Genomic DNA, 27,953 nt, shown 5'->3' on the forward strand with positions numbered 1-27,953 from the left:
CTCCAACTCCCCTTGAGATAAGAAATAATAGGCTCATCTGTCCTTAGAAGGGGGAGAAAAGTAAACACCTCAAGAATACGTGAGAAAGTTAATCAGTAGCGCTTCTCATAAACTAGTGGTATAAACTATTGTATGCATATGACGTAGGATTCATTTATTCAGTAGCCTATAAAAACCTGTATCTTTGTATCAATAAACTAGAGAATATTCCTTGTATACAGAACTTGGTCTGTGTCAATTCTCTCCAGCTGATTGAAGCGCTTCCAGATATACTTGACACCACAGGCAGACTTGGGTCAGAATTTTAGATCTAACAACTTGGAGGTCGCCACAGAGATTCGCTGTCCAGCAGGCTACAAGACAGACAACGGAGGTTTCCCAGCACATTGAACCCCAACATCCGCGGTCAGTAGATTTCTACTCGTTGGTCTTCCTAGTCTGGGTCACCTCATGTCTGTCTGAGGCACCTGACACGCGAATTTGTGAGTCTCAAGTATCATCTGATTAATATAATACAGTATTAACCCAATTTGTTTACTGTAATTGTATTGTTGATTAGATTTTTGAAAGATGATTGAATTTTGAGTGCATGTGTTTGTACCTATGTATGATGTATAAAGCATAAAAGTCACATAAGACATTGATCAAAGAAGCATGTAATGGAATAGAGGGATTTAGAGAGTTATTGTTTTGAACATTGAGTGAACATTTTAGACACCATCCCCAGAGGTATATCAAAGAAGGGAGATTCTGTAATCTGCCCAAATTGTGTAAGAGAGATTTCCAAAAGACCTTCGTCCCAGATACTGTCAAAGAAGCTATTTAGCACGGACATCCAGTACAAGGAGTCCACAGAACGGGACGTCCAGTGCAAGGACAACCCACAGAAACTAGATAAGAGTCCCGATTTGGACTCAACAGAATACTGTCAATACGAGTAATATAGATAGTAAACAAATGACAGCAGCTCCCTCATAGATATGATGCACAAAGACTTAAGGAAATGGGGGAGTAGAAGGTCTGCAGGGAATTTTTCAAGAAAGCGGGGATAGCCAAAGATATGTGTGGATGGAGAAACAAAGGTGTTGCAAGTGGTAATGTGACAAGAACAAAGGGGTATTGAGATCAAACCCCAAGAGATTGTTTGAGGTGGCACAGGAAAGTTAAGAGATCTGAAAAGTCGAAATATATGTGGATATGCTAAATGCATCGGAAGCTGAATAATGAATCAAGTAGGTTGTATATTATAAATGTATGTTTGATCCTGTGCAGCTGAATAAGTGAAATGTGCCCCTCCCTTATTCTGTGTAAATGATTTCAGTGTGTTGAGATAAGAAGCACACTGTTTTTTTTTGTTTTTTGACAATGTATGTAAAATTTAAAAAATGTGTCCGGAGTGCTGATTGATGATAACATGTTGAAGCTAACTTGTATTTAGTGTAATGCTGGGACTTGTAGTTCCACAGCAGTAGGCTGGAAGATGTCAGTTAAGTTTTCTTTCTCTGTATGTGAGTTTTGTCTCCGTCTTACTGCGTGTGAGAGAGATCCGTGATAATTCACATTGTTTGTTCTCTGTCTTAGTGCTCTATAAGGGAGATGTTTGATTTACTTTAAATCACAATGTTTGTCTGTCTTGTCCGTTTTTTACAAGAGACATGTTTCAAGGTTGAAAAAGTTGTACATTCATTGCTTAATGATAAGCTTTTAAAAAGATACAAAAGAAGTTTTAAAATGTTTGGTCCGATTGCACGGACAAGATTGTAAATAATGTACATTATCACTATAAGTACTAGTGTCAGAACAAAGCTGGCTGGGATCCAACAAGCCGTTTCTGTATTTGAACAAAATAATTTTGTTTCTGAAGTTCAGAAAAATAGCTTTCTCTTTAATGAAGTTGAAAATTGTGGGAGTGAGCTTACATGCTGTTTTTATCTGTGTTAAAATGGCGCTGATGAATGTTCTCAGAAATCAGGAGGGTTTGTTATGCCTTTAAAGAAATGTTACGAGATAAAATGTCGTCTGTGAGCGAGACTTAAGTGAATATATTTTTACTTTGAACACGAAAATCACAGAATCTAGAAATATGTGTGAATATTTGGTCACGGGAGAGAGATTTTGTTGAGAAAATGTTGAATGATTTACAGACACAATGTATTGTGTCTAACGAGAGTACTCTGATTTATGAGACAGTGCTGCTTTTAAAATGGTTGAATACTTGGAACCAAGATTCCAGATTGAATGTTTCTAAACCCGGAAATTTAATTAGTGTCATTTAAAAGGGCTGTACTAAGAGATGATAAGAAAGGAGTGGCTTTGAACACTCGCCCAGGTCTCGTCACTTTGACATTCTCTATTTGTGAAATTAGGGACTGCCCCTTTGAGGAAATCAAGGCATGGAACGCATAGCGTCACAGTTAAGCTTTTAGCAGCTGTTCACTGGTTACCTGATAACAGTATACACGCATGTTACAGTTACAGTAATTCCTAGTAAATAAATGTTAATCTCTATGCAAAAGTTTTTTTATTCACAGGTCTCCAGCTGCAAAGACCCATTAGGCAATCCAGATTGCATTGATTTAACTTCCAATGCACCATCTTTGCACCACAACAAACATAAGTATAAACTAATGAAGGATTTAAATAACGTAAACTCTTCTGAGTAATGATTACCTTGTTTTGGAAAGAGATATTAGAGTTTATGTGCTATTCGCATAGCAAATGCATGAACTAGGTGGTTTTTCTGTATGTGCAGAAAGCAAAAGGTTTTTATTTGTATCCTCATTACAGTTTTGAGTAAATCAGTGTTTGTAAAGACATTTACTGCCCTTATTTACTGTGCTATAATTGTCATATACTGTAAATAATTCTTTTTATTGTGGGTATGGTAATGCATTGATGGGAATTCTATATTTTTACAGAAATGAAAAAGATTTAAGACTTTAAGAGCAATTGTATGTGCTCCTGCATTAGCACTTCTGGATCATAGCAAGCCATTTATACTCTCCTCTGAGCAGAACCAAATGTTTAACCAATTTTAAGCTGAAATAACTTCAGCGCCAGCACTGGCTTTGCCAGATTATGACAAGCCTTTCACATTATTTTGTTATGAAGTCAGTGCACATGTACAAGGAGTACTGACACAAATACATGGTCGCAAGCTAAGGTCACTTGCATACTACTCTGCTTTAGTGCTTGAAAAGAGTATAGATATTGTGCTAGGACACCCAGTTACCTTAACGGTATCGTACGTTGTGACAGAAACCAAGCACAAGCAAAACATTTGTTAACGGCCAGATTTACTAAGTATGAAGATATACAGCACAAAGGACATTCCCTCCTATTGTGAAATGAGTGACATATAACACTTGCCGAGCGCACTGTGTATTTTCTTCCTCCCTTTCCTTTTTATTAGAAGACAAAAAAAAAAAAAAAAAAAAAAAAAAGGAAGCACAAGAGGCCCCAGAGCCTCTCATGTTCACAGATATATGTTAAGACCTTCAGACAAGGGGAATCTGAGTAAACTGTATTTTAAGTTTTTTTAAAGGTCCAAGGGAGACCAGAGAGGGGAGTTCATTGATATTAGCAGGAGGAATATAGATTGCACGTTATTTTCCTTTGCTGTGCGCTGTAGATGTGTACTAGACTAGAAAGGAAAGCCAAGTTTGGAAGAACCAGACTCAGGCCCATAGTAATGTATAGATCATTATACATAATTAGAAAATTCTAATATGAAAGTTTAACCCAACCAAATAAAGAAAAGAGCAACCCATGACTACAGGGGTTTATACCCAATGCAGGAATGTGTTTGTGAGTATTGTGGCCCAACACATTATTATATACACTAATAGAACTGATGATGTGGCTTATTAACAGGTTATTTAAGCTAAGTGTTTCTCTTCCAGAAGAATTAAAGTTACCACATCTGTCTTAACCGTTGTACTGTACACTCCATCTAATGAGTGTAAACTTTGTGGAACTCAGAAACCAAGAACCTTTTCCTTGGATTCCACATGCTCCTTACTGAAGCCTATCCTAATGAAGTAGCACTGCTTACTCCCAGTAACGTTACACTTAAGCAGTGCACAATGTTGAATCCTGCTGCCTTATTGCAGCAAGTTTCAAAAGATGGGAGAAGTACCTGTATATATTGGGGTTACCCTAGGGATTTGGGGGAATTCCATTCCAGCTTGAACAGAAAGAAAGGAAAAAAAAAAAATGCAAACAAAATTTTTCTGAACATGATTGCATAGAACTAATGAAACAAGAATCTCTGGTTTTATCTCACATTAAAGATAAACCATTACCAGATGCAGACATCACTCTTTTTGTAGATGGTTCACACTATTACATAAATCCTGTCCCTTATACAGGGTGTGCTGTAACCACACACACAGAAATAGTGATTCAACAGACTCTACCGAGTCACATCAGCAAAAGAAGCTGAACTAAAGGCCCTGACACTTGCATGCATATATGCAAAAGGACAAAGAGTAAATATTTACACTGATTCAAGTTATGCATTTGTAATTGCGCATGATTATGGCCCTGTATGGAAAAGTAGGGACCTTATGGGTTCAGCAAGCAAACCAGTCAATATGATGAACATACCAGGGCACTGTTCACTGCATTCCAGCTGTCCTCCAAACAGTGATGAAGGTGAAGACACACACAGAGATACTACCCCCGAAGCTAAGTGAAATAGACCAGGCCGCACGAGAAGCCGCCATAGCCCCAGTACCCCAAGGGGAGTCTATTTACATGGTGACCCCCTGACCCCTGTTTGACCAGAGCACACTCCAACTTATGGAAAGACAAGCAACAGAAAATAAGAAAAAGACTTGGGCAATACATGGAGCACTAGAAGTGCAAGGAGTGGTGTAAAGGTCAGCGTTTGTGTCTGCCAAAAGTAGTTTATCCCATTATGGCCAATATAGCACACGAGAAAGTGCATCTGGGAAAAGATGCTATGGTTGTACTCACTAGCAGCTTATGGATAGTACCAGGGTTCGCCCAAGCAGCACAGTCGTTAGTGGCAGAATGCCTAGTCTGTGCACAAAGTAACCCGAGTAAGTCTGTCCTATGGAAAAGCACACCCCAGACATAATATCCCTATAAGAGGATACAGATAGACTTTATAACTTCCCAAATGCTCGGGCTTTGAGAATGTGCTTGTCTGTGTCAACTTCTTTAGTCACTGGCTGGAGACATGGCTGTATAGAAAAGCAAATGCTAAAGCATTAGCCAAGAAAATTGCGAATGAGGTAATTTGATGATATGGTGTACCAGAGGTCATTGTAAGTGACAGAGGGATACACTTTACGGGGCAAGGATTCCAGAAACTATCACACCCCCTACAGATCCCAAAGTTCAGGATGTATGGAGCGCCTTAATGGTACACTGAAATTGAAAATGCAGAAAATAATGGCTGAAACAGGTCTGCCATGGATCTCATGTTTACCTGCACTCAGTAAAAAATACTGCTAGGAAAGACACAGGTTTAACACCATATGAGATATTGTTTGGCACAGCAAACAGAACAGGCTGTTATTTTCCATAGCAACTACACCATGTATATAGTGATTTGTTGAATTATGTTGCCTTATTATAGAAACAACTAACTGAAATACATGGTCAAATATTCTCCTCCATTGCAAACCCTAATTTTGATACAGGTACCCATAAACTGCACCCTGGGGGGCTGGGTGGTCGTGAGAAAGCACATCAGGAGAAGTCTTGAACCCAGATACAAGGGTCCTTATCAAGTCCTGTTGACGACTCCCATGGCAGTGAAAGTACAGGAAAGAGACACCTGGATTCACGCATAACACTGCAAAGTCTTCAAATCAGGGGAGTCTTGTTCTGATAAATAGAAATGACTGTCTCATTGTATTGATATGTCTTGCCAGAATAATTGTGACTGAAGTAGGGATTAAGGCCTCCCTAACCCAGTATGAAACAGACAGTTAAGTGACATATTGCCTATGCCACTGTGAGAAACATATGGGAAGGAGTGCTCAACAATTTGCACTCATAGTAGAGTAAACTCTGAAAATGTCTTTGTGCAGATGCATAACCTCATTGGTAAAGTTGTCAGTAATGATTCATGTTGGATATTGGAAATATTGGCATTAGTAGCAAATGGTTTTGCAATCCTGTTGATCGTATAGGTGATAATGAAACTAAATATATGGCTGATTAAGAAGTTACTGACACTTGATTGTTGTCTCTCCAAAAAGGGAACCACTGAAAATCCCGAACCTCTGATGATCACAGAAATTACTTCTGATACCTGACCAGACTATGAGTGTCATGAATTATTTGGACTAGCAAAGCCAAAGAACTGCAGAGTTTGCAACAAGAAACTACTAAAGATTGAACAAAGGACATGCAAGGCCTGCAGAACTACTATAGACTCATTAACTACCTACTAAGAAACCATCTTTTAAGAAACCATCTTCTAAGAAACCATCTTTTCTAGACATGGACATTTGCCAAAATGCATCTCCTCATAAATCAAGTTAGGACAGGGAGGATCACAGGCTTATTAGTGGGGGATGAGTTGACAGATTCCTAAGGGGACCAACTCTATGCATGTGGCCTCCTACATGTGTATAAGTACCTGCTTATTAAGAATGTGGTTCTATAGATAGGATTAGGTAGGTAGGAGGAGAAAGGGTCGAAAATTGAATAAAAGATGGGAAATGTTAAATATGATTTTTTGTTAAGGCCTCATAAGGCCTTTGTTCAGCCATTTTATTGTAACTTGTATAGAAATATTATTTGCTAGAAGAGATTATTCATTTTTCTGTTAACTTGCAGTTTTGCAATATGTGAGCCTATGGCCTTGAAGTTGAACTAATAGAGAACACCTGAAGAATGTAACCAGTTATGAAAACAATAATGAGCTTCATATCCAGCTGGTAGTATGGGAGCTGTATCCATGGTGTTACACATAGTATATCTCCAACTCCCCTTGAGATAAGAAATAATAGGCTCATCTGTCCTTAGAAGGGGGAGAAAAGTAAACACCTCAAGAATACGTGAGAAAGTTAATCAGTAGCGCTTCTCATAAACTAGTGGTATAAACTATTGTATGCATATGACGTAGGATTCATTTATTCAGTAGCCTATAAAAACCTGTATCTTTGTATCAATAAACTAGAGAATATTCCTTGTATACAGAACTTGGTCTGTGTCAATTCTCTCCAGCTGATTGAAGCGCTTCCAGATATACTTGACACCACAGGCAGACTTGGGTCAGAATTTTAGATCTAACAACTCTTAATACAAGGTCAATCAATGCAAGTCTCCAAAATACCACTCTAATACCAGTACCTTTCCAGGTATTTAGTGCAAGACCTTTCTCCAGGTCTTCTTGAAGGAAATCAAGTACTTGAGGCAGATCTGTGCTGTCTGGATTTAGCTATATTGAACTTCCTTCAGAAAATTTATTTTTACCAGATTCTGAAATACATGATGGATGAATTCTTCTTTCTAGCTTGTAAAAGCATCTTAATAAAAATTCCCTTCTGTTTGAGCAGTGCCTGCTCAATCTCCGTCCCCTCACAGCAAGTGTGACTGGATTTGGGTAATAAATTGGATCCTGAGATAGAAAGTCACAGGCTACCCTAGGAGCACCTCCTAGGCTATCGAGAACCATGTTCTAAGGCCAGAAAGGGCGATCCACTATTACTTCCACTTCCTCTCGTGCGAAATCCCTCAGTATTTGGTGGTTGAGGGGAAAAGGTCGAAACTCAACCCAGATTAAAGACCCAAGGTCTTGTCAGATCGTCTATACCTTCGGCTTTGGGGTTCTTATGACGAGAGAGGAACCGTTTTATCTTGGTATTCTGATGCACTGCCATTAGAACTATTTGCGTGCAGCCATGCTTCTCTGTATGTATGCGACACACATCTTTTGTGCAATGTTCATTTTCCAGAATGTATCTGACAGCGGCTCAGGTAATCCTCTATCAAAATGTTTTTCCCTGCTACCTGGAGTGCTGAGAGATACTTTAGGTTGTTCTCTGCCCATGCCATTACTGTTGACAGTTCTGTCATCATGGCTTTGCTTCTGGTACCTCCTTGCCTCTTTATAGATGTCACCACTGCCCAGGTGTCTAAAAATAATTTCAGATGCTTGTGCCAGAGTAGGTGTTGGGTGTATAACATAATTTCAAGCCAGCTGTCAACTCCAGGATGTTTGTTATTCTTTTCCTCCTGCTGCCACAAGCCTTGAACAATTTGTAAATGTGTGCACCCCAAACTGTAAAGCTGGAATCTGTAGTCAATATTGCTCATTATGGGTCTATAAGAGTCATTCCCTAATCTCTCAATATTGTATAATATCTGCCACCATTAGCGTGGTTTTCTTACTTCTTTTTCTCTAGTAACTTCTTAACCTTGTTAAATGTGACTCCACTTTGTCAATAATTCGAGTTGGAGATCTTGCATGTGCCATCTTGCCCATGATATAATGTCTATCGTGGAAGAAAACATTCCTAGAATCTTGAGACAATCTCTCTAGATGATTGTCTTTTGATTTGACTTCTGTGTAACAGATGCTGTACCTTTCTCTGAATACCGTCACCTTGCTCTTTGATGTATATATATTCACAGACAAAACTGCCCCTGCTGTGTGGACACAGTAACCGCCAATGTTGCCATAATCTACCGCTCTCCCTGGTCCCCTCTCCAAATTCCTTAAATTTGCTGCTTGACTTTCCTACTATCCCCCTGCTGACCTATCCACCTTTCTCTGGGACTTCAACATCCCCATCAGTACTACTGGCTCTGAACTCTTCATGCTCACCTTCTCCTACAGCCTATTTCCAATAGATGACAGCTCCCACTTATTGTGGCTGTCGTTCCCCCAACCTCGCCTTCTCCCACTTCTCCAAATTAGTGTCCCTCCTCTCTCACAATTTTTCATCATCTCCCTACCTGCTCCACTCCACTCTCACCCAAAGTCGCACACACTCATTGACACTCATTCACAAATTAACAGCCCTTAATGCTATCCTCTTCTCAACCTTTAGAACCCCTCTTCTCTTCCATTCCTTCTCAGACTTGCCCCAATGCTGATATCTCTCTCTAGAACACCACACTCTCTAATGTCTTTCATGCTCCAGCCACTCAACTTTGTCTCAGTCAAGTCAAACCCCAGCTATGTTACTCCCCACAGACTCGTGGCCTTCAAAAGTGCTTTTTACACGTGCCAAGAGCCAATGGAGAAAATCCAGCGGAGCTGCTAACTACACACACTTGAAATTCATCCTTTCTTCCTACTACACATCACTCACTCTCACCAAACACACTTCAAATACCTCACATCATGTTCAACAACCTCCGCTGCCTCTACGCCTAAGTCAATTTACTTCTGTCATTTCTAACCACCCGATTGCTTCCTCACTCACCGCACAAAACTTTGCCAATTAATTTAAAAACAAAATTTACACTATCCACCATGTGATTTCCTCTCGAATGATTTGTGTCCCCCCCCACATACCCTCTCTGCTTCTCATGCTGAAACCCCCAAGTTACTTCTTTCCTGTAACCGAGTCTGAGATCCTCACCCTCATCTTTTCATAAACCTGCACCCTTGAACCATTGCTCTCCAAGCTCCTCCAATCCCTCTTCCCCCAACGGTTGCCTGCACTTCACTCATCTTTAACTACTCCCTCTCCATCATTGAACTTCCTCTCTATCTTCAAACATGCCCTTAATTTCCCCATTGTAAAGAAACCCTTTCTGGACCTTTCCTGTCTCTCCAACTATCTATCTATAAAAACCTTGAATGATTTGTCTTCAACTATTTGACCCACTTTATATTCACCCAGTCTCTTATTGACCCTCTTCAGTCTAGCTTCTGCCCTCTTCACTCCAAGTCATCCCTCACCAAAGTGACCAATGACCTACTATTAGTAAAAGGCCCACTTCTCCTTTTTCATGCTCTACTTCACTTCTTTTGCAGCTTTTAACACAAACAATCTCTCACATCTCCTTCACAATCTTTTTTTTAGCAGTGCCTCTTCTTCCAACTCCTGCACCCCTCCTCTTTCTCTCTCTATTAGTGTCCCTCAAGATTCTGCTCTTGGCCCACTGCTCTTCTCCATTTACAAACTCATAAGCTTCTTCGGCCTCCACTGCCACCTTTACGCAGACAAGACCCAAATCTATTTTTCCTCTCCCAATCTCTCATCCTCTTTTCTATATAGCATGTGTCCAACTTCCACACCACCATCTCCACTTGATGGACCCAATGCTTCCTCAAACTTAATATATCAGAATCTGAGCTCATTATCTTTCCCTCTGCTAATGCCACTACCCCTCTCCACACTACCATCACAGTCAAAAACATCTCTCTCTCTCTCCCCTTGACTCCACACTCAGCTTTTCTCCTAACATCCAGCCTCCTCCTCTGCAACATTCTCCATTCACTTCAGAATTCAGTTCAAGCTTCTCACCCTCACCTACAAAGCCTAATGATTCCCTCCCATACATCTCTGGTCTCGCAAAGAATCACAGCAAAGCTTGACCATTCTACTCCACCTCTAATCTTCAACGCTCTTCAACGCTCTTACCCTCTTATAACCACCTCCTACTTCAGTCTCCAAGACTTCTTGCGCACTTTACCCCACCTTTGGAACTCCTTGCCCGCACTACCAGGCTCTATCCAAACTAAAAAACTTCAAGCACTTCTTTAAAACCCACTTCTTAATGCTTGCATATCCAACCCCTGCTAGACTTCATGTCCACTCCCTCTACTTCCTTTGTCCACCACATTCACTTGTGTTCTTTTGCTCCTACTGACTCATTACCCCCTCGATCGAGAATTTGGGCTCTGATAGACAGGGTCTTCTGTACACTATGGCTCATATTAGTCTACCATGTACATCCCTTATGTTGTGTCTTATGCTGAATATTTTGCTGTTTGTTTACTGAAATGCACCCATTGTATTGTTTGCTTATCATTATCCATAGTTCTGTTATGTTACCTTATTTTAGCTATGTATCTGTTATTATGTTTATTGTATTCATACATGACATATCTGTAGAATTATTGTCCAGTGCTATGAAATATGTGGTGTCGTATAAATAAATGATGATGGTGAAGATTGCCAAATCTGCATTGGCCCCAAATACACAAAAAAACACAATTTCTATTCTAGATCACAGCAATTGATTCTACTTACTCCTCCCATTGTAATTCCATCAATGAGGGCGACATAAGTTCTTTTACATGTTCCTGAGAAAGGAGTAATTAGAAATAGTATTAGAATTGTCAAACCAATCACATGATCAATATAATGCAGTAAAGATCAGCCATTCTTACCACACGACAATATACAAGGCGAAATGCTGAATATTCCATGAATTGCATATTTTTATGCAATACAAATAACAAACAATATAGGTAAAAATGACCTCCCCCACTCCACACACATACATTTGACAAGCAGATTGCATCACCAAGTGAGAGCCAATATAGAGACAATGAAAATCTGACTTAATTTTTATCATTGCTGGGAATCAAGAAATTCCATGTGACAATTTTGAGTCATCATTGTCTGCATTAAAGCAAATTAGCCATCTATATTGCCATATCTGTGGAGTGCTTCACTGTCGGGTACTTTAAGCAATTTTAGTATGATAAAGGTGATGGTTGTATATTATCTCCATTACCTGTGAAATATTTCTATAACATTTATTACGCACACTAGTTTCTTTCTTGTTACAGAAAATTTATGTTTTTTTGAATAGTATATTTAATAATAATGTTACAATAGGAGCACAGAATTTACATCCCTTTTCTCTGGGTTTGCTGAAAAACTGTTCTTCAATGCACAAAATCTCTATCTAAAACATCATCAAAATATTATTTTCGGGGGCATGGTTTGGACGCCATGCTGCACTTCATGAGAGCTCCATGAACCAAGTTAGCAATTTAACAGGGATTCACAGCGCTTTCCATGATCTAGCCTACCTTAACCCACCACCAGAGGCTGTGGAAACCAAACTGTTACCGAAAAGTCCTGTGGCCACAAGATAGCAAGCGCGAGAGGTTGCGGCCTACTCTGCGTGGCACTGCACGAATACCCCCACCTGGACTTTTCCATCACAACCTGTGGACACATACTCTGGGATTCTCTCCCGGTGGAAAGCCTTCCCATTGGTACTGACTGCCAGATTTGCCCGAACTCGGGGCGCGCCTTTGTGGCCTGGAGCTCACTTTGTTTTGTACACCTGTCTCCAGATTTGTCCTGCTGGTCGGCACATCAGGCGGTGCACGTGTCCACCTCCAGTGCTTGCCGCTAACTTTCGTTTAGATCTGTAGTTTTCCCTCGGACGGAGGCCTACTTCCGGCATTGAAACCTCAGCACCTAGTACTGATCATACCAGCAACGCTCCACTTCCGATAGGAGCGGGGCCACGCCAATTGGCGGTAACTGTACCAGATCAACCTTACTACATAAACGACCAGACGGACCATCCTAATCAACCCAAACGGGTCAGGAATATTACAGCACGTGCTCTCAGGTTAGTGAGGGATCATTTGGTTGCCACCCTACCTGTACCTTGCTGCACACTCTTCTAATATATGTGGACCTGGCTGGGTGCAGTGGGCCTCCAACCACCTTCCCATACAATACAGGGCTGCTGCTTTCTATTCGGGAACTGTAATAATTACCACACAAAGAGGTAAATGTATCAAGCTGAGAGTTTTCCGGTGGGTTTGACAAACCAATCAGATTCTAGCTATCATTTATTTAGTACATTCTACAAAATGACAGCTAGAATCTGATTGGATGCTATAGGCAACATCTCCACTTTTCAAACCAGCCGAAAAACTCTCAGCTTGATACATTTCTCCCCCAGTGTACACAAATTACTAGCGCCTGATGTGAAGGTACCTCTATGGCTGCTACCTGTCCCATTGGCGTGTCACTGTATACAAGATCTGTCTTTAACTGAGAGAAGGCTGAGATACTTTTGACCAGCATACATATGCGCAGCACAGTGGCCTAGCAGTTAGCTCATGAATTCGATTCCCGACCATGGGCTTACCTGTGTGGAGTTTGTATGTTCTCGCTGTGTTTGTGTGGGTTTCCTCCGGGTGCTCCGGTTTCCTCCCACACTCCAAAAACATACTGGTAGGTTAATTGGCTGCTATCAAAATTAACCCTAATCTGTCTGTCTCCCTCTCTGTCTGTCTGTGAGTGTGTGTCTATATTAGGGAATTTAGACTGTAAGCTCCAATGGGGCAGGGACTGATGTGAATGAGTTCTCTGTACATCGCTGCGGAATTAGTGGCGCTATATAAATAAAGAATGATGATATTTCATTCATTCTGGGTAGTGTACCACCCATATTTCCCAGCTGCGGCTCTGATGCCACCTACTGCCCATCTTCTAGCATCTCACCTGTGTACTCCCCTGTGAATATACAGCCAACCCAATACACCAGGAAGAGCAAAACCAGGTAACGTAACCTAAAGAATCCTTCTCTCAGCACCTCAAAATATCACACCTCATATAAATATAAAACCTAACTGCCTGCTGAACATACTTGTATATCTCCAGTCCACAACTTCAAGCTCATGGAGAATGCCTGATTTGTAATGTTGGCCTTGCTACCCACGTGACCTACTTTGTATCTATAGTCAATGGCCAGAACAGAAATTTGTTCTTTTTGCTTGATAACGCTGTCCTGTAGGCCACCATGACTCGCAAGAAGGAAGAACGTAACGTTCTTACTTCCCCCAATCTGATTTCTGCCAAAGGCCTCCTCTAGAGCGGAGCCCTTTCCTTCTAACAAAGACAGACCCCAACCTGTGCTGGCTTCAGAGCCCGCCACTCCTTTAAAATTCACACCATTTCCTGACTGAATTGGAGCTGGATGCTCCACTCACCACCCGACCTCTGCATTACATGTTGTCTGCCCTGAGATCAGATCTAACAAAATTTGTGCCTCACTCAGAGGACTACGAACTGACAAAGAGGAGCTGGGAGACCACACGGACCACCTGGAGTTTAAAATGAAGGAATTGGTTGCCTTCCACGATGATCTACTTACCACGCATGATCAACTCCAAAGTGAGGTCTCATTCCTAAAGGACAAGGTGACAGACCTTGAGGACGGTTCACGTAGAAACAATATTGAGATATGAGACATTCCGGAATCTGTCTCTGGTTCGGACCTTTAGGGCTATGTCACAGTTTGGGAAATTACTACCTTCCACTGACAAAAAAAGACTTCCTTATTGATCGGATTCATCGGCTGCCAGGTCCACACTCAGCGTCCATTTCTTTCCTATCAAGGAAGCTATCCTTCGTGCTGAAAAGATCATTGATAATATGGACATAATTTCAGACCTCCAACTCTTTCAGTATCTTTCTTTGACAACCACTAATAAAAGGCGCGCCCTGCAACCAATTATGGCAGCTTTATGAGCAAATGATGTCCCTTATTGCTAAGGCTTCCCGGTTAAGATGTTGGTGCACCGAGAGGGCTCTATCTACGTCATGTCATCATTAGAGGCTGGATCGAAACCCTTGGCAGAACGGCAAATGTCCTCCTCATCAGGCCCGGGTCTACCTCCGCTCAGAATGGTGCCAAGTATCAAAGGACTAGATATCTTTGTGTATGCTTATGAGCCTGTCCTTCCCTCTGCCTTCGTGTAGATGAATATGCTTTCCGTATTATGCCATGTTTATGTTCTATAACGTTTAGAATAAGCCTTTTTCTTATATATTGCTGCTCTTCTCAGTAGCCACATCTACACCTCTCTCCCTGTTGAGCAGCTGCATTGGGGTTTTGGCCTCCCCCCGGGCCCCCTATTGGAGTGCCGGGGTACTAATGCCTGAATTTCACTGAAGACGGGACATGCTACCCATTACAATTTAGTTGTTCATTTTCTGTGACACATGTGACTTTTTTTCCCTCATTTTATTTATACTCCTTTCCAATGTTCTAATATTCTCGTGTTCTATTATTATATGATACATTTTGACTGTATTTACTGTATTATGCTTAGGTATGAATCCCCAACCAGATCCACCTACTATAGTGTGGAGTTTCATCTTCCCGTCACCTCACTGGTTGGAGTATAACATGGGTGGTGCTCAACTTCTCCACTACCACCCCAAATGTTACATATTTTGGCACTGCTCTCCTCTGTGACAAATACCATAGCCCCATTGCTTGGGCTAATCCTATTTTTTTTTCTTTGCTTTTTGGCCTTGCCCCCTCCCGCCAATCCTCCCATTGGTTGCTCGTGGGTTACACCTCCTTAACTACTTACCTCCACAGACCTCTCTCTCCCCAATAACTAACCAATGTTTGCATTTTTGTCTCTGAATGTAAGGGTTCAAGCTCCCCCAATAAGTGCAAACTTGCAGTTACCACCTTCCACAAACGTAGAGCAGATGTGGTTGCACTACAGGAAACCCATATCTCTTCCCAATTCCCTTCGATGTTTCGTGACTCGAGATTCCCGACTGCCTATTCTGCTAACGGGCCATTTAAAAGGAACGGGGTGTCGATTTTCTTATGCTCACAAATCCATTTCTCCCCTCCAGACTAAAGTCGAGGACAATTCTGGTCGCTATATTATCCTGGAATTAGAAGAGAAGCGGGTGACCATATTCTCTTTGCATGCACCCAACTCGCGCCAGATACCTTTCCTTAAATTAGTATGTGAAGAAGTGTCAAGGTACGACAGGGCCATCTGATTATGTTGGAGACTTTAACACAACTTTAGACCCTAAACTTGACAAATTCCAAACACCACATTTAATGAGTATGAATGACAACCAGGATCCTGCTCTAGCGTTCCGTAACCTATTGTCGGAATATGATCTCTATGATCTAAAGAGTGTCAATTCTCTGGGTGCTATGGAATATACCTATAATTCAGTGATCCATAATTCCATCTCATGGATTGATATTATTCTGTCTGATAAATGGATCTTACAGCATAACACGTGGTCTGATCATGTCCCTATTGAATGGCTCTGAAACCTCTACCAAACTATGGTTCCCCCTAGACCCTGTAGAATGTCTCCACTCTTTACTTGAAGATAGAAACGACCTTTCAGAAGCCCTGATGCTTTACACCAAAGCCAAAAACCCAGATGATACATCCGTCTCCACGCATTGGTGTGACTTGACGGTGGTCTTATGGGGCAAGGCTATACAGATTGGTGCCCGTATGAAAAACCAGAACCTACATCACCAAAAACACCTTGAGTCCCGGTGGTGGCATTAGAGCTTCAAAATCAGACGCATCCTTCCAAGTCACTCCAAAAGGAAATGACTGACATAAGGAAACAAATTAACACCCTATTTATCTCCCGTATGAAATCTGCCCTGTAACAGGACTAGTAAGTTGTTGTGCGAAAGCTCAGTGGTAAACAAGCCAGTAACAGAATAAAAATGCTTCATGACTCTCATGGGAATACTACGCTAACCTTTAAAACTTGTGAGACGTTAATAGTATACCCCAACTGACACTGGACCCAGTATCTGCTGTCTTAAGTCATCCAAGCCTTCCCTCCCTTGATAGCGACAACCTGGCTTCTCTTAACCTACCTTTCTCCCAACAGGAAGTAGAAGCAGCTATTAAGAGTTTACCGAGAGATAAGGCCCCTAGTCCAGAGGGACACCTCAACGCCTTTTATACAATCTTTCGGGAGACGCTTGTTCCCCTTCTTACAGCCTTATACAACAATGTGATGTCTGGAGGTAGCTTTCCAGCTGCAATGCTTGAAGCACAAATCATCACGATTCCAAAGCTAGATAAAAATCACTCGGACTGTAAAAATTACAGACCCATAGCTCTCCTTAATAATGATTTGAAGATATTCGCCAAAATCATTGCTACCCATTTAAATCCGTTTCTCCCCCACCACATCCATTCGGACCAAGTGGGATTTATACCTGGTTGCTAGGTATCAGACTATACTAAACGCATCCTCAAAGTGATCGATTTTTTACAGGGTACCACAGAGGAGCTGATCTTGCTTTCCCTTGACGCAGAGAAGGCTTTTGATAGGCTTCACTGGATTTACCTACAGGAGATGCTAGTTAAGTTTGGCCTCCCAGGTGCTTTTTTCCATTCTATTTTAGAACTCTATCAAGATCCAACAACTAGCATCTTCGGTAATGGATTCTTCACCTCCCCTTTCTCCATCTTTAATGGTACTAGACAGGGCTGTCCCCTATCTCCCCTCATGTTTGTCCTGGCCATTGAACCTTTGGCTCAAACAATTAGATCTGCACTTGACTTTCCAGGGTTCACTCTGCATTCATCCTCTCACAAATTGTGTTTGTTCGCAGAAGATGTGTTCCTGTATGTAACCAGCCCGGAGACCTCGTTGGAGGCCCTGCAGCTCATCTTGGACCACTATAATGCTGCCTATTCCTAGAAATTGGACATTACCAAATTAGAAGCATTGCATGTAAACATCCTCTCGCCCTCTCTTGCATTCCCGCAGTGGAAGTTCCCCTTTGTATGGGTCCAGAAATCCCTACCCTATCTGGGCATCACATTACAACTACTATCACTGACATATTTAAAGCCAATTTTGCCCCACTGGTTTTGCACTTCCTTGACTAAGAGCTGGATCAACTAAAAATTCTCCTGGCTGGGTCATATTGCAACTTTTAAGATCATGCTCATTCCGAAAGGAATGTATATTTTCCACACTACACCTTATATTGTCCTTAATAAATACATTGATCTCCTCCACAAGGAGATGATAACCTATGGCTGGAAACAAAAACACCCCCTCCTGGCCTATTAACGCACGACCCTCTGTAAGCAACAAGATGGCTTAACATTTTCTAATCTAACCCTCTACCAAGAGGCTGGTGGTAGTCACTTCACCGACTACCCAAAACCCGGAGTAAATGTTTATGACATGATCACTTCGATAGACATCTTACCTACAGTGTGCTGATCTCGACTGCCTATAAAATAGACTTCAAACAATTGCGGCGAATGAGCATGCCGTTCGGCAAAAATGCCGTCATTTTACAGAGCGACACTATGTTGGTATTAAGGTGCTCCTTTAAGAAGGCGTCACATATTCAATGGAAATGCTTTGTACAAAAAAAATAAAAAAAATTATACACGCTCCTTAAATGAGCACCTTAATACCAACAGTGTCGCTCTATAAAATGACGTCATTTTTGCCGGCCGACACGTTCATTTTCCGCAATTGTTTAAAGTCTATTTTACAAGCAGTCGAAATCAGAACACTGTAGGTAAGATGACTATTGGAGTGATCATGTCGTCAACATTTGCGCCGGGTTTTGGGTACTCAGTGTTTAGTATCCAACCCCAAGAGGCATGCATACTAACACACCTTACGGATTGGTTCCTCCCCTCCAATACTGAATTATGGGTGGATCTGGAATGGGCCTACTGCCCGACCTACCCCCTAGTAGACTTGCTGTGGACCTCTAGGAACGTTCGCCTACTACCCACTTCCCGCTTCCTCTCCATTTCTGATGCTCTTCAGATTTAATATAGACCAATGAGCCTACAATCGGAATTCTTGCTCCCCTCTTGCAATACCTCCCTTCATATCATTTTTAAACTCTTCCCAGGGCTCAATCTCACAACTTTGCGCTCCCAAGGTATGGCATTTCATAAAGATTTATATGCTTAAGACCTTTTCCTCCCTTTTGCCCTTTTCCAGAAACGTATTGATATCCTTACTAAAGACATGTTTGAACTTACACAATGACAAATCTGGGTATATTTAGTCTCTAAACTCCCTCACTCCTTGTCTTCACCTCTGGCCCAAGTACTGGACAGACTGACGAAATAGGGAAAGGATGTGAATAAGCTCTCTGTACAGCGCTGCAGAATTAGTGGCGCTATATAAATAACTGATGATGATGATTACATTTTGGTATCACAATCTCCAATACCTTATATTATTGCCTAAGATCCCCTCTCAAGTACGTTGGAAAATAGACCTCAACCTCACCCTTTCCCTCCAGCAGTGGGAGACTATCTATACTACCTCACATCACATGTCAAAGTGTGTTAACCAACTACCGAAATGCATGTTCAACTAGTCGACAGGCTTTACCTCATCCTGGCAAGGCTCCATCTCATCTGGCCCTCCCAAAAGAAATTTTGTTGGTGACAATGCGCTCAAATATCTACTATTTTACCTGTGTTTTCGACATGCCCGCTTATACAACCACTTTGACAGGTGTTTGATCTCATGGTTATAGGCTTGGGGGGACTTGTTGAACCAGACCTGGCTGTAGCATTGCTTCACCTCTATCCCACCTCTAGCTCTAACCGGAACCGCCATCTTCTAGGTCATACCCAGATCGCAACATCCCCCTGTGTTTTATCATTTCTTTGCTTATGTCTTATTTTCTTTACCCCAAATAATTTGTAAAGAACATTATTAATGATAAAAATATTATTTTCACATATTTTACACCCATGCAGATGCAATTCTAACAGATACTTGCACACAGCTGTGCGCTACATATATAATTGCACATGTAAATTTTTTCAAATTACTACCATTTATTTTCCAGCCTATTTCATGGGGAATATAGTGATAATAGTTTTAAAGCAGCATTACATAGATATTTTACATAGCTTTTTTTCTTAAAAAAGTAATATAACTTGATATTTAAAGGAAGTAGTTGTTATTTTACTTGGCTATCCACCTACAAGCCATTATATCCTTTTCAAAATCTCTTTGTAAGGAAAATAATTATGGCTGCCAGACACTGGCAGAGTGAGCAGGGCAAAATGACGCAGTGAAAACAAAACTCAGAAGGGTGTTCCAAAGCCACTCTGCTCCCTATGACTGTGGTTGCCATGTTAGTCACATTAAACTGTGAAAGCCTGCAGAATTATAAATATATAGCAGACTGAAGAAACAAACAAGGAAAAAAGGTCAAACTGCTTCTTATAACTCGCCACAGTGATTTATGTTAAAAACACACCTTAATTTGTCATGGGATAGCTGCTTTAAGCAGATGTTATTTTTGGCAAAACTTGCTTTTAGGTAAATAGATTATGTAGGCTTTGTTACCTGTATTAGATACAGAATGTACTAAAGTGTTTATCAGGGATTGATGTGATAAAATTCCAATTGAGAGCTAAAATATATTTGTATTTAATAACTATTTATTATGCTAACACAATTAAAATAGAGTGATTGTTTATTTAGAACACACACAATTATAGGAATAAGAGACAATCTGTTGAATTAAATTTCACTGTTTGCATTGATCAAATCAATTGCTATTTATATTGGCAACAGAAATTAATTTACTTTTTGTGGGGTAGGGGGGTGGAATTCACATGCCAAAATATAAAAGATTCAGAAGTCTGAAACACAAGTCTAACTTAAAAATTAGGGAAAAATGCATCTTTAAGTTCGACAAAGGAATAAGTCTATTTGATAGAATAGGTCAATTGATAACCATTAAATACAGTCATGGCCAAAAGTTTTGAGAATGACACAAGTACTGGTTTTCACAACGTCTGCCGCTTCAGTGTATTTAGACCTTTTTGTCAGATGTTGCTATGGTATACTGAAGTAAAATTTAAAGCATTTCATAAGTGTCAAAGGCTTTTATTGACAATTACATTAAGTTTATGCAAAGAGTCAATATATGCAGTGTTGGTCCTTCTTTTTGAAGACCACTGCAATTCGCCCTGGCATGCTGTCAGTCAACTTCTGGGCCACATACTGACTGATGGCCGCCCATTTTTGCCTAATCAAAGCTTGGAGTTTGTCGCAATTTGTGGGTTTTTGTTTGTCTACCCGCCTCTTGAGGATTGACCACAAGTTCTCAATGGGATTAAGGTCTGGGGAGTTTCCTGGCCATGGACCCAAAGTTTCGATGTTTTGATCCCTGACCAATTAGTTATCACTTTTGGTGCTCCATCATGCTGGAAAAGGCATTGTTCATCACCAAACTGTTCTTGGATGGTTGGGAGAAGTTGCTCTTGGAGAATGTTTTGGTATCCTTCTTTAGTCATGGCTGTGCTCTAAGGTAATTTTGTGAGTAAGCCCACTCCCTTGGCTGAAAAGCGAGCCCACTCCCTTGGCTGAGAAGCCACCCCCACACATGAATGGTCTCAGGATGCTTTACTGTTGGCATGACACAGGACTGATGGTAGCGCTCACTTTTCCTTCTCCGTACAAGCGTTTATCCAGATTCCCTAAACGATCTGAAAGGGGACTCATCAGAGAAAATTACTTTGCTCCAGTCCTCAGCCGTCCAATCCCTGTACCTTTTGCAGAATATCAGGCTGTCCCTGATATTTTTCCTGGAGAAAAGTGGCTTCTTTGCTGGCCTTCGTGACTGGCCATACTCCAAAAGTCTTTGCCTCACTGTGCATGCAGATACACTCGCACCTGCCTGAGCAAGCTCTGCACTGGTGGTGCCCAGATCCCGCCGTTGAATCAACTTTAGGAGACTGTCCTGGTGTTTTCTGGACGTTCTTGGGCGCCCTGAAGTCTTCTTCACAACTATTGAACCTCTCTCCTTGAAGTTCTTGATCCGATAAATGGTTGATTTAGGGGCAATCTTACTAGCAGCAATATCCTTGCCTGTGAAGCCCTTTTTGTGAAAAGCAATGATGGCTGCACGTGTTTCCTTGCAGCCAACCATGGTTAACAGAGGAAGAACAAGGATTTCAAGCACCACCCTCCTTTTAATGCTTCCTGTCTGTTGTTCTAACTCAATCAGCATGACGGAGTGATCTCCAACCTTGACCTCGTCAACACTCTTACCTATGTTAACGAGAGAATCACCGACCTGATGTCAGCTGGTTCTTTTGTGGCAGGGCTGAAATGCAGTGGAATTGTTTTCGGGATAAAGTTCATTGTCATGGCAAAGAGGGACTTTGAAATTAATTGCAAATTATCTGATCATTCTTCATGACATAATTGAAAGGAAAGGACTAGACGTTATTTGTACGGTGCACTAGAATTCCCAAATTTCTTATCACTCTATAATATGGCATCATGATTGCTAAAATATAGCTTTTATTATTGTTTATTAAAATTCTTAATTAAAATATACGAAATATAGTGATTAGGTGATAAATGTGAATTAAAACTCCGGATGTGTTTAAACTTCCTGTTAGTGTAAGACACCAAAGGGGGTAAATGGGTTTAACAAGAATATTTGCACTCTCTGCTAACTATTGCTACCCATAACCTCCTAAAATACTCCCCTTGATTTGTCTTTATATATAGAGAAGAAAATTATGTTGGAGACAGTATCTTATATTAATTATTCCTAGTGACTATCAGTCCTGTATACACTAGCTTAGAAATCACTTATCTATGGTTCCCAATTTTATTATTTCTTATTATAAAGTCACTGGGACCTATAGGGATTTCAGAGAACCATTGTTTGGCATATAGTACAATGATGGATTGGATTTCCGTTGAGCTAATTTGTAGCAAATCAATAGAATGGAGGGCTCTAATCAAAAGTGGATTCTTGGCTGACTGCCCAATTGTTCCATTTATAGCAAAAACACCCCATCCATCCAATCTGCTGCTTCTCTAGAATAATTATCTACTATTTGATTATTCGTACTGCAGAGCTGCCTAAATATCTAATGGGTTTCTATCTTGCTAGTCTATATAGTCATGTCTATCTAAACAGGATCTAGGATAGAGTCATTTCTGTTTTCAAGAAAAAGCTATGCGAGGGTGTTTTTGCTATAAATGGAACAAATGGGCAGTCAGCCAAGAATCCACTTTTGATTAGAACCCTCCATTCTATTAATTTGCTACAAATTAGCTAGACGGAAATCCAATCCATCATTGTACTATATGCCAAACAATGGTTCTCTGAAATCCCTATAGGTCCCTATAGGTCCCAGTGACTTTATAATAAGGAATAATAAAATCGGGAACCATAGATAAGTGATTTCTAAGCTAGTGTATACAGGATTGATGGTCACTAGGAATAATTAATATAAGATACTGTCTCCCATATAATTTTCTTCTCTATATATAAAGACAAATCAAGGGGAGTATTTTAGGAGGTTATGGGTAGCAATAGTTAGCAGAGAGTGCAAATATTCCTGTTAAACCCATTTACCCCCTTTGGTGTCTTACACTAACAGGAAGTTTAAACATATCCAGAGTTTTAATTCACATTTATCACCTAATCACCATATTTCGCATATTTTAATTAAGAATTTTAATAAACAATAATAAAAGCTATATTTTAGCAATCATGATGCCATATTATAGAGTGATAAGAAATTTGGGAATTCTAGTGCACCGTACAAATAACGTCTAGTCCTTTCCTTTGAATTATATCGAACTCCAGTTATCGGTAGCACCCCTCTATATGTAACATTAGATTGGAAACGTAAGGAGATAGAGGGATATTATTCCCCAATCTGTGCGACCCAAAACTTTTTCTTTTCATTCTTCATGACATTCTGGAGTATATGTAAATTGCCATCATAAAAACTGAGGCAGCAGACTTTGTAAAAAATAATATTTGTGTCATTCTCAAAACTTTTGGCCATGACTATATAGTAATCAGGTAGTGGTCCTGCCCACAGAAAGTCCATTATTATCTTAAATGACAACTTTGTGGATGTAGAGTATGTATTATCGAGACAGGAGAATTTTTAACCTCACTAACTAGTGTATGTTATTTTGTAATGTATAACAATTTTACTTTACTATACATTACTATAAATTATCATGCCTGTTTCTTCTACTTTATCTTTTTCAACTCACATACGCAATTGTACTTTTTATGTTGTGGTTTTACATTATTTTTTTACACTGTAAATATTTTAAGACGGTGCCAATTTTGTGACTATTACCCTAGTGTCCTTCAGTAAGTAGCCTCCCTGTGTCACTATTTGGTGGTGAACATAGAAGAAAAAAACCCCACATATTTGTTAACATTAGAAGTGAAAGAGAACTAGTAATTTTAGTGATCCTGATAAGCCTCAAAACTATTAGTCAACATACTTAGCACTGTAATTCTAATCAGTGAGTGCTGTGAAAAGACTATAGCATAAAACCACTGGGCAATAGCTCTCAAATGTGTTAGTACATGTCAAAGGCAGCAAATTTATTTTTGACATTTAAAACGCAAATCAACATGTTTAACAAAATCTTATAAATTTATAATTACCAATGGCATTGTTAAGGATGTACTCTTCTTTGAAGAAGTCTTGGGCAAGATGGCCTCCAGTTTTTCCAGCTTCTGTGATTGCTGGCAAGTAGGGAAAATGTATTATTGACTTTGAAAGTGAAAAACTAATAAAGTAAGATCCCACTCCAAAAAACCCCACCATAAGCCATAGAGCTCTTTCTCTAAACGTAATTCCCAAAACAAAAACTAACTACGGCACTTCAATTATCCAGAAGATAGTCTGCAGACATCATACTCATATAAAAGACTAATTTCGAACACCCTCATCCAAGTCTCAGACTTACACCCATACTTATTATTCCTCTACATATATAAAAAGTATTATTAGAGTATACAATTATAATAGTCTGATATTTCCCCATCAATAGTATGGTAGGCTCATAAAGCTAGGATTACAGGGAGTACTAAATAGCATTGCTTTGGTTCAAAGGAAGTCAGAAATACTTTAAAATTATGAAACTAGAAACCCAGATTCAAGAACTAGCCCACAATCATTCATGCTTTCCCAAATGAATAACTTACAATAAACGTATTGCTCTTAAGGGCCAGCTTAATCAGGTACTCTTGGCAAACAGCTTATGATGAAAATTAACAGAACTGCCTCCATTATAAATTTGAATAATCAATTCACTTTTGATCCAGGTAAAATTGCAGAACATTTTATGGATGGAAAAATGTTCTGAAATTCGCTGATGGCCTGTCAGCGATTTACTATAAGAAACTCCAAGAGGCACTCTAAACCATGGTGGTGGACCATTTTAACTCTATACTAAAAGGAATCAAATTTTAATCTTGTCACCACCAGGGTTGAGATAGTGGTTATTCCCAAACCTGGCAGACCTTAACATATACTGTAGCTACCAGCTCACATTGTTATTGAATGTAGACCTAAAACTATTACCAAAGGTTTGGCAAATAGGAGTAGGGATGATATTACCTCTACTTTAGTACACCTTGATAAGGATGGATATGCCCCAGCCAGTCAGGCAATTTAACTTGCGTTCTACAATATCTCAAATTTTCCCACTATAGAAAGACCTAGTTTTCAACCCGGGTTTAAATCCTTGTATGTTGTTTCCTGCACTGCTCAAGACAACTATCCCTCTATCGATGACATTAAAAAAAGAGCCCAGCTTGCTACATTTATATGCATGTTGCCACAGTGTTTTGGTTCATCTTCGTCATTTTCTTGACATCTGGGGGCGACCAGCAGGTCAGTTACTGTTGGTGTCTCCCTAATTATACTGGGGGTCTGTCTGACACAGATCCCCACCTGTCTAGCTTCATATAGGCAGTATTAGCATTTACACGCTAGCTTCCTGGTCCTGTAGCTTCCACTCCAGTGGGTTCCTGACCTCTGGCACTGCATTACAGAGATTTCTGGCTCCTGACTCTGCATTACAGTACCTTCTAGATCTTATTCTTTGACTTTGAATTATGGTGACTGTTGGCTACTGATCCCTGGCACTGCATCTGGGTTGGTACTGGTTTCTGACTCTGGCTTCTGATTACACCGATTTCTGACACAGACTACTCAGCTTGGTTTACAAACACCTTCTTCATCTGCTGCATGCTACATACTAAAGTAGTTTCTCAATGCAGCATTTCTTTCATGAACACTGAAGGGCATGGCCCGTCGCAATAGTGCCGCTGTTCATTCTGGGTGCTCAACTGTTTGTGCTTTTTATATTGTGCTACCATTAGCCTGTCTGCATACCTGCCTTAAGTGAACATAATTTATACCAGAGACTGTTTGCTATTGAGAGTCAGTGTCAGATATACTTCTGCATTACCAACAACTGTCTACTGTCAGAGATTTTCTACTACACAATGTATCTCTACATCATCCTGCATATCATTATTGCCATTTCAGTACGGTTACTCTGTCGTTATTCCCTGCTTGCTGCAGAGTTTCAATTAATCATCTTTTATTGCAAAAACAACTTTATTCTTCCTGCCAGTATATTTCTAACAATTCCACATTCCAAATTCATGCTTTTTCAATATATGCAAATCCACTATTTACATGATTCGCTAAACACAAGCAATTAACTTCCTCTAACAATTAAAGAATCATTATGGTTTCACAGATTGCAATCTAGTGAGCTGGTCTCAACTGCATGGCATGCATGGGTGTGAAAGTGTTAAAACCACTCAGTAAGTCTAAAAATGACTAAAATCCCCTAAAATTATATCTCACACTATGATTCATTCAAATTTATATTTCATGACCACTATTAAAACACAGAGTCCTGCCACCACTAAGATTTAGTTCAAGCTCCGACACTCTTAGGAAGTCTTCAGTTATTCCCTGACTGATCCCAAAATGGACCTAATTTAATCATAGTTAATGTAAACTAAAGAATTGCAAGCATAAATTAAGTATTATAAAAACCAAGCTCATCTGACATGTGATTTCTTTAAGAACACAAAGAGAGAATGTTAGTGAAAGTGATTTAATATGACAATGCTTATTTAATAAACATGACTATTGCAAGCTAACATACTGGAATATAAATGCAAAATAGTTTTCACAAAATAAAACAGAAAAATAAGGCAAAAATGGTAATAACATACTCACATACTCTGTCAAGTAATCTGCTGCTTGGAGAAGGCTAGAAGGTATTAAATTGATCAGTAGAAGACTGAGCCCTAAGAACTAACAATTTCAAAGAAATCAACTCATTACTTTTTTTTTTTTTTAACTCAAAAGGTTTTTATTGAGTTTTTTAGAAAAGCATATTACAAACATAGCAGTGGTTGCAGAGTACATACAGCAGATCAGTTATATTGAACAATCCACACTGTTTAGATAAACAATCAAACAAGTAAATAAAAATAAGAAAAAACATTGGTACAGACAACAACACATCTTATGACCCAGTATACATAAGCCAAAGACGGCAAAGAGAACAGACAAGAAAAACAGATGGATAAAGGGGGGGACAAGACAAGACAAAAGACTATCCGGTTATAGAAAGTGTACCAATGGGTCTAGCCCAAGTACCCAACTTAACTCAAAAACTATTCCACAGTACTCACGGATCAAAGATTGAGCTGTGATTCGTAAAGTACTCATACCATATAAACCACTTAACAAGCGGGGAGGAAGCCCCTGTAGACAGATTAAAACCTATGGTTTCCATTTTGTAGCAATGTTGGATCTTGTTAATAATTTTAGGGAGTGCTGGAATTAAAGGTGATTTCCAGTTCTGGGCTATTGCAGCTCTTGCTGCAATGAGAATATCTCCAGTGACATAATGATTGTGTCGCTGGAGATGTTTGGGATACAGATGAAGTAATGCCATATCTGGGGAAGGAGAGATATTATTTTTGGAGACCTGAGAGATTAAATGAAAGATTTCGTTCCACAATGGTTAAAGTTTCGAGCAAGACCAAAAGATGTGGATAAGCGTACCAATTTCACCACAATTCCTCCAACAATATTTAGATTCTGATGGCCAGATTTTATGCAGCTTATCTGGAGTAAGATATAACCTGTGAACAATTTTAGTCAACATTTCCGAATGGTTAATACACTTTGACATCTTATATATGTTTAGGAAGACTCTCCCCCATACCTCTTCTGAAATAGTGATATTTAGGTCGGCTTCCCAGACAGCTTGAATCGGCAAAAGCCAATTGTCAATGGGAGTTAAGAGTATCCGGTACCATAGGGAAATTCCACCTGCGTGGGATGTAGAGGAGAGAATCACCTTGATACCAGGGGGGAGGGGTCCCATCTCCCCCAA

General features: G+C 40.1%; 1 protein-coding gene and 1 long non-coding RNA gene across 3 annotated transcripts in view; one reads left to right on the plus strand and one right to left on the minus strand.

Moving 5' to 3' along the window:
* Positions 1–27,953, minus strand: part of HIBCH (3-hydroxyisobutyryl-CoA hydrolase) — a 326,855-nt gene that overhangs the window by 258,730 nt on the left and 40,172 nt on the right. For both annotated transcript variants that reach the window (XM_075180042.1, XM_075180041.1), the window contains exons 5-6: positions 24,181–24,261; positions 11,196–11,248 (exon numbers count right to left, since the gene is read on the minus strand). In XM_075180042.1, the coding sequence (XP_075036143.1) occupies positions 11,196–11,248; positions 24,181–24,261 (134 nt within the window). The remainder of the gene's footprint in view (positions 1–11,195; positions 11,249–24,180; positions 24,262–27,953) is intronic.
* LOC142097842 (uncharacterized) lies at positions 494–7,184 on the plus strand. Its single transcript, XR_012678262.1, has 2 exons — positions 494–1,232; positions 2,532–7,184. It is a non-coding gene; the product is annotated as an uncharacterized LOC142097842 (long non-coding RNA).

The sequence above is a fragment of the Mixophyes fleayi genome, chromosome 7, assembly GCF_038048845.1.
Source record: "Mixophyes fleayi isolate aMixFle1 chromosome 7, aMixFle1.hap1, whole genome shotgun sequence".
NCBI classification, from domain to species: domain Eukaryota; kingdom Metazoa; phylum Chordata; class Amphibia; order Anura; family Limnodynastidae; genus Mixophyes; species Mixophyes fleayi.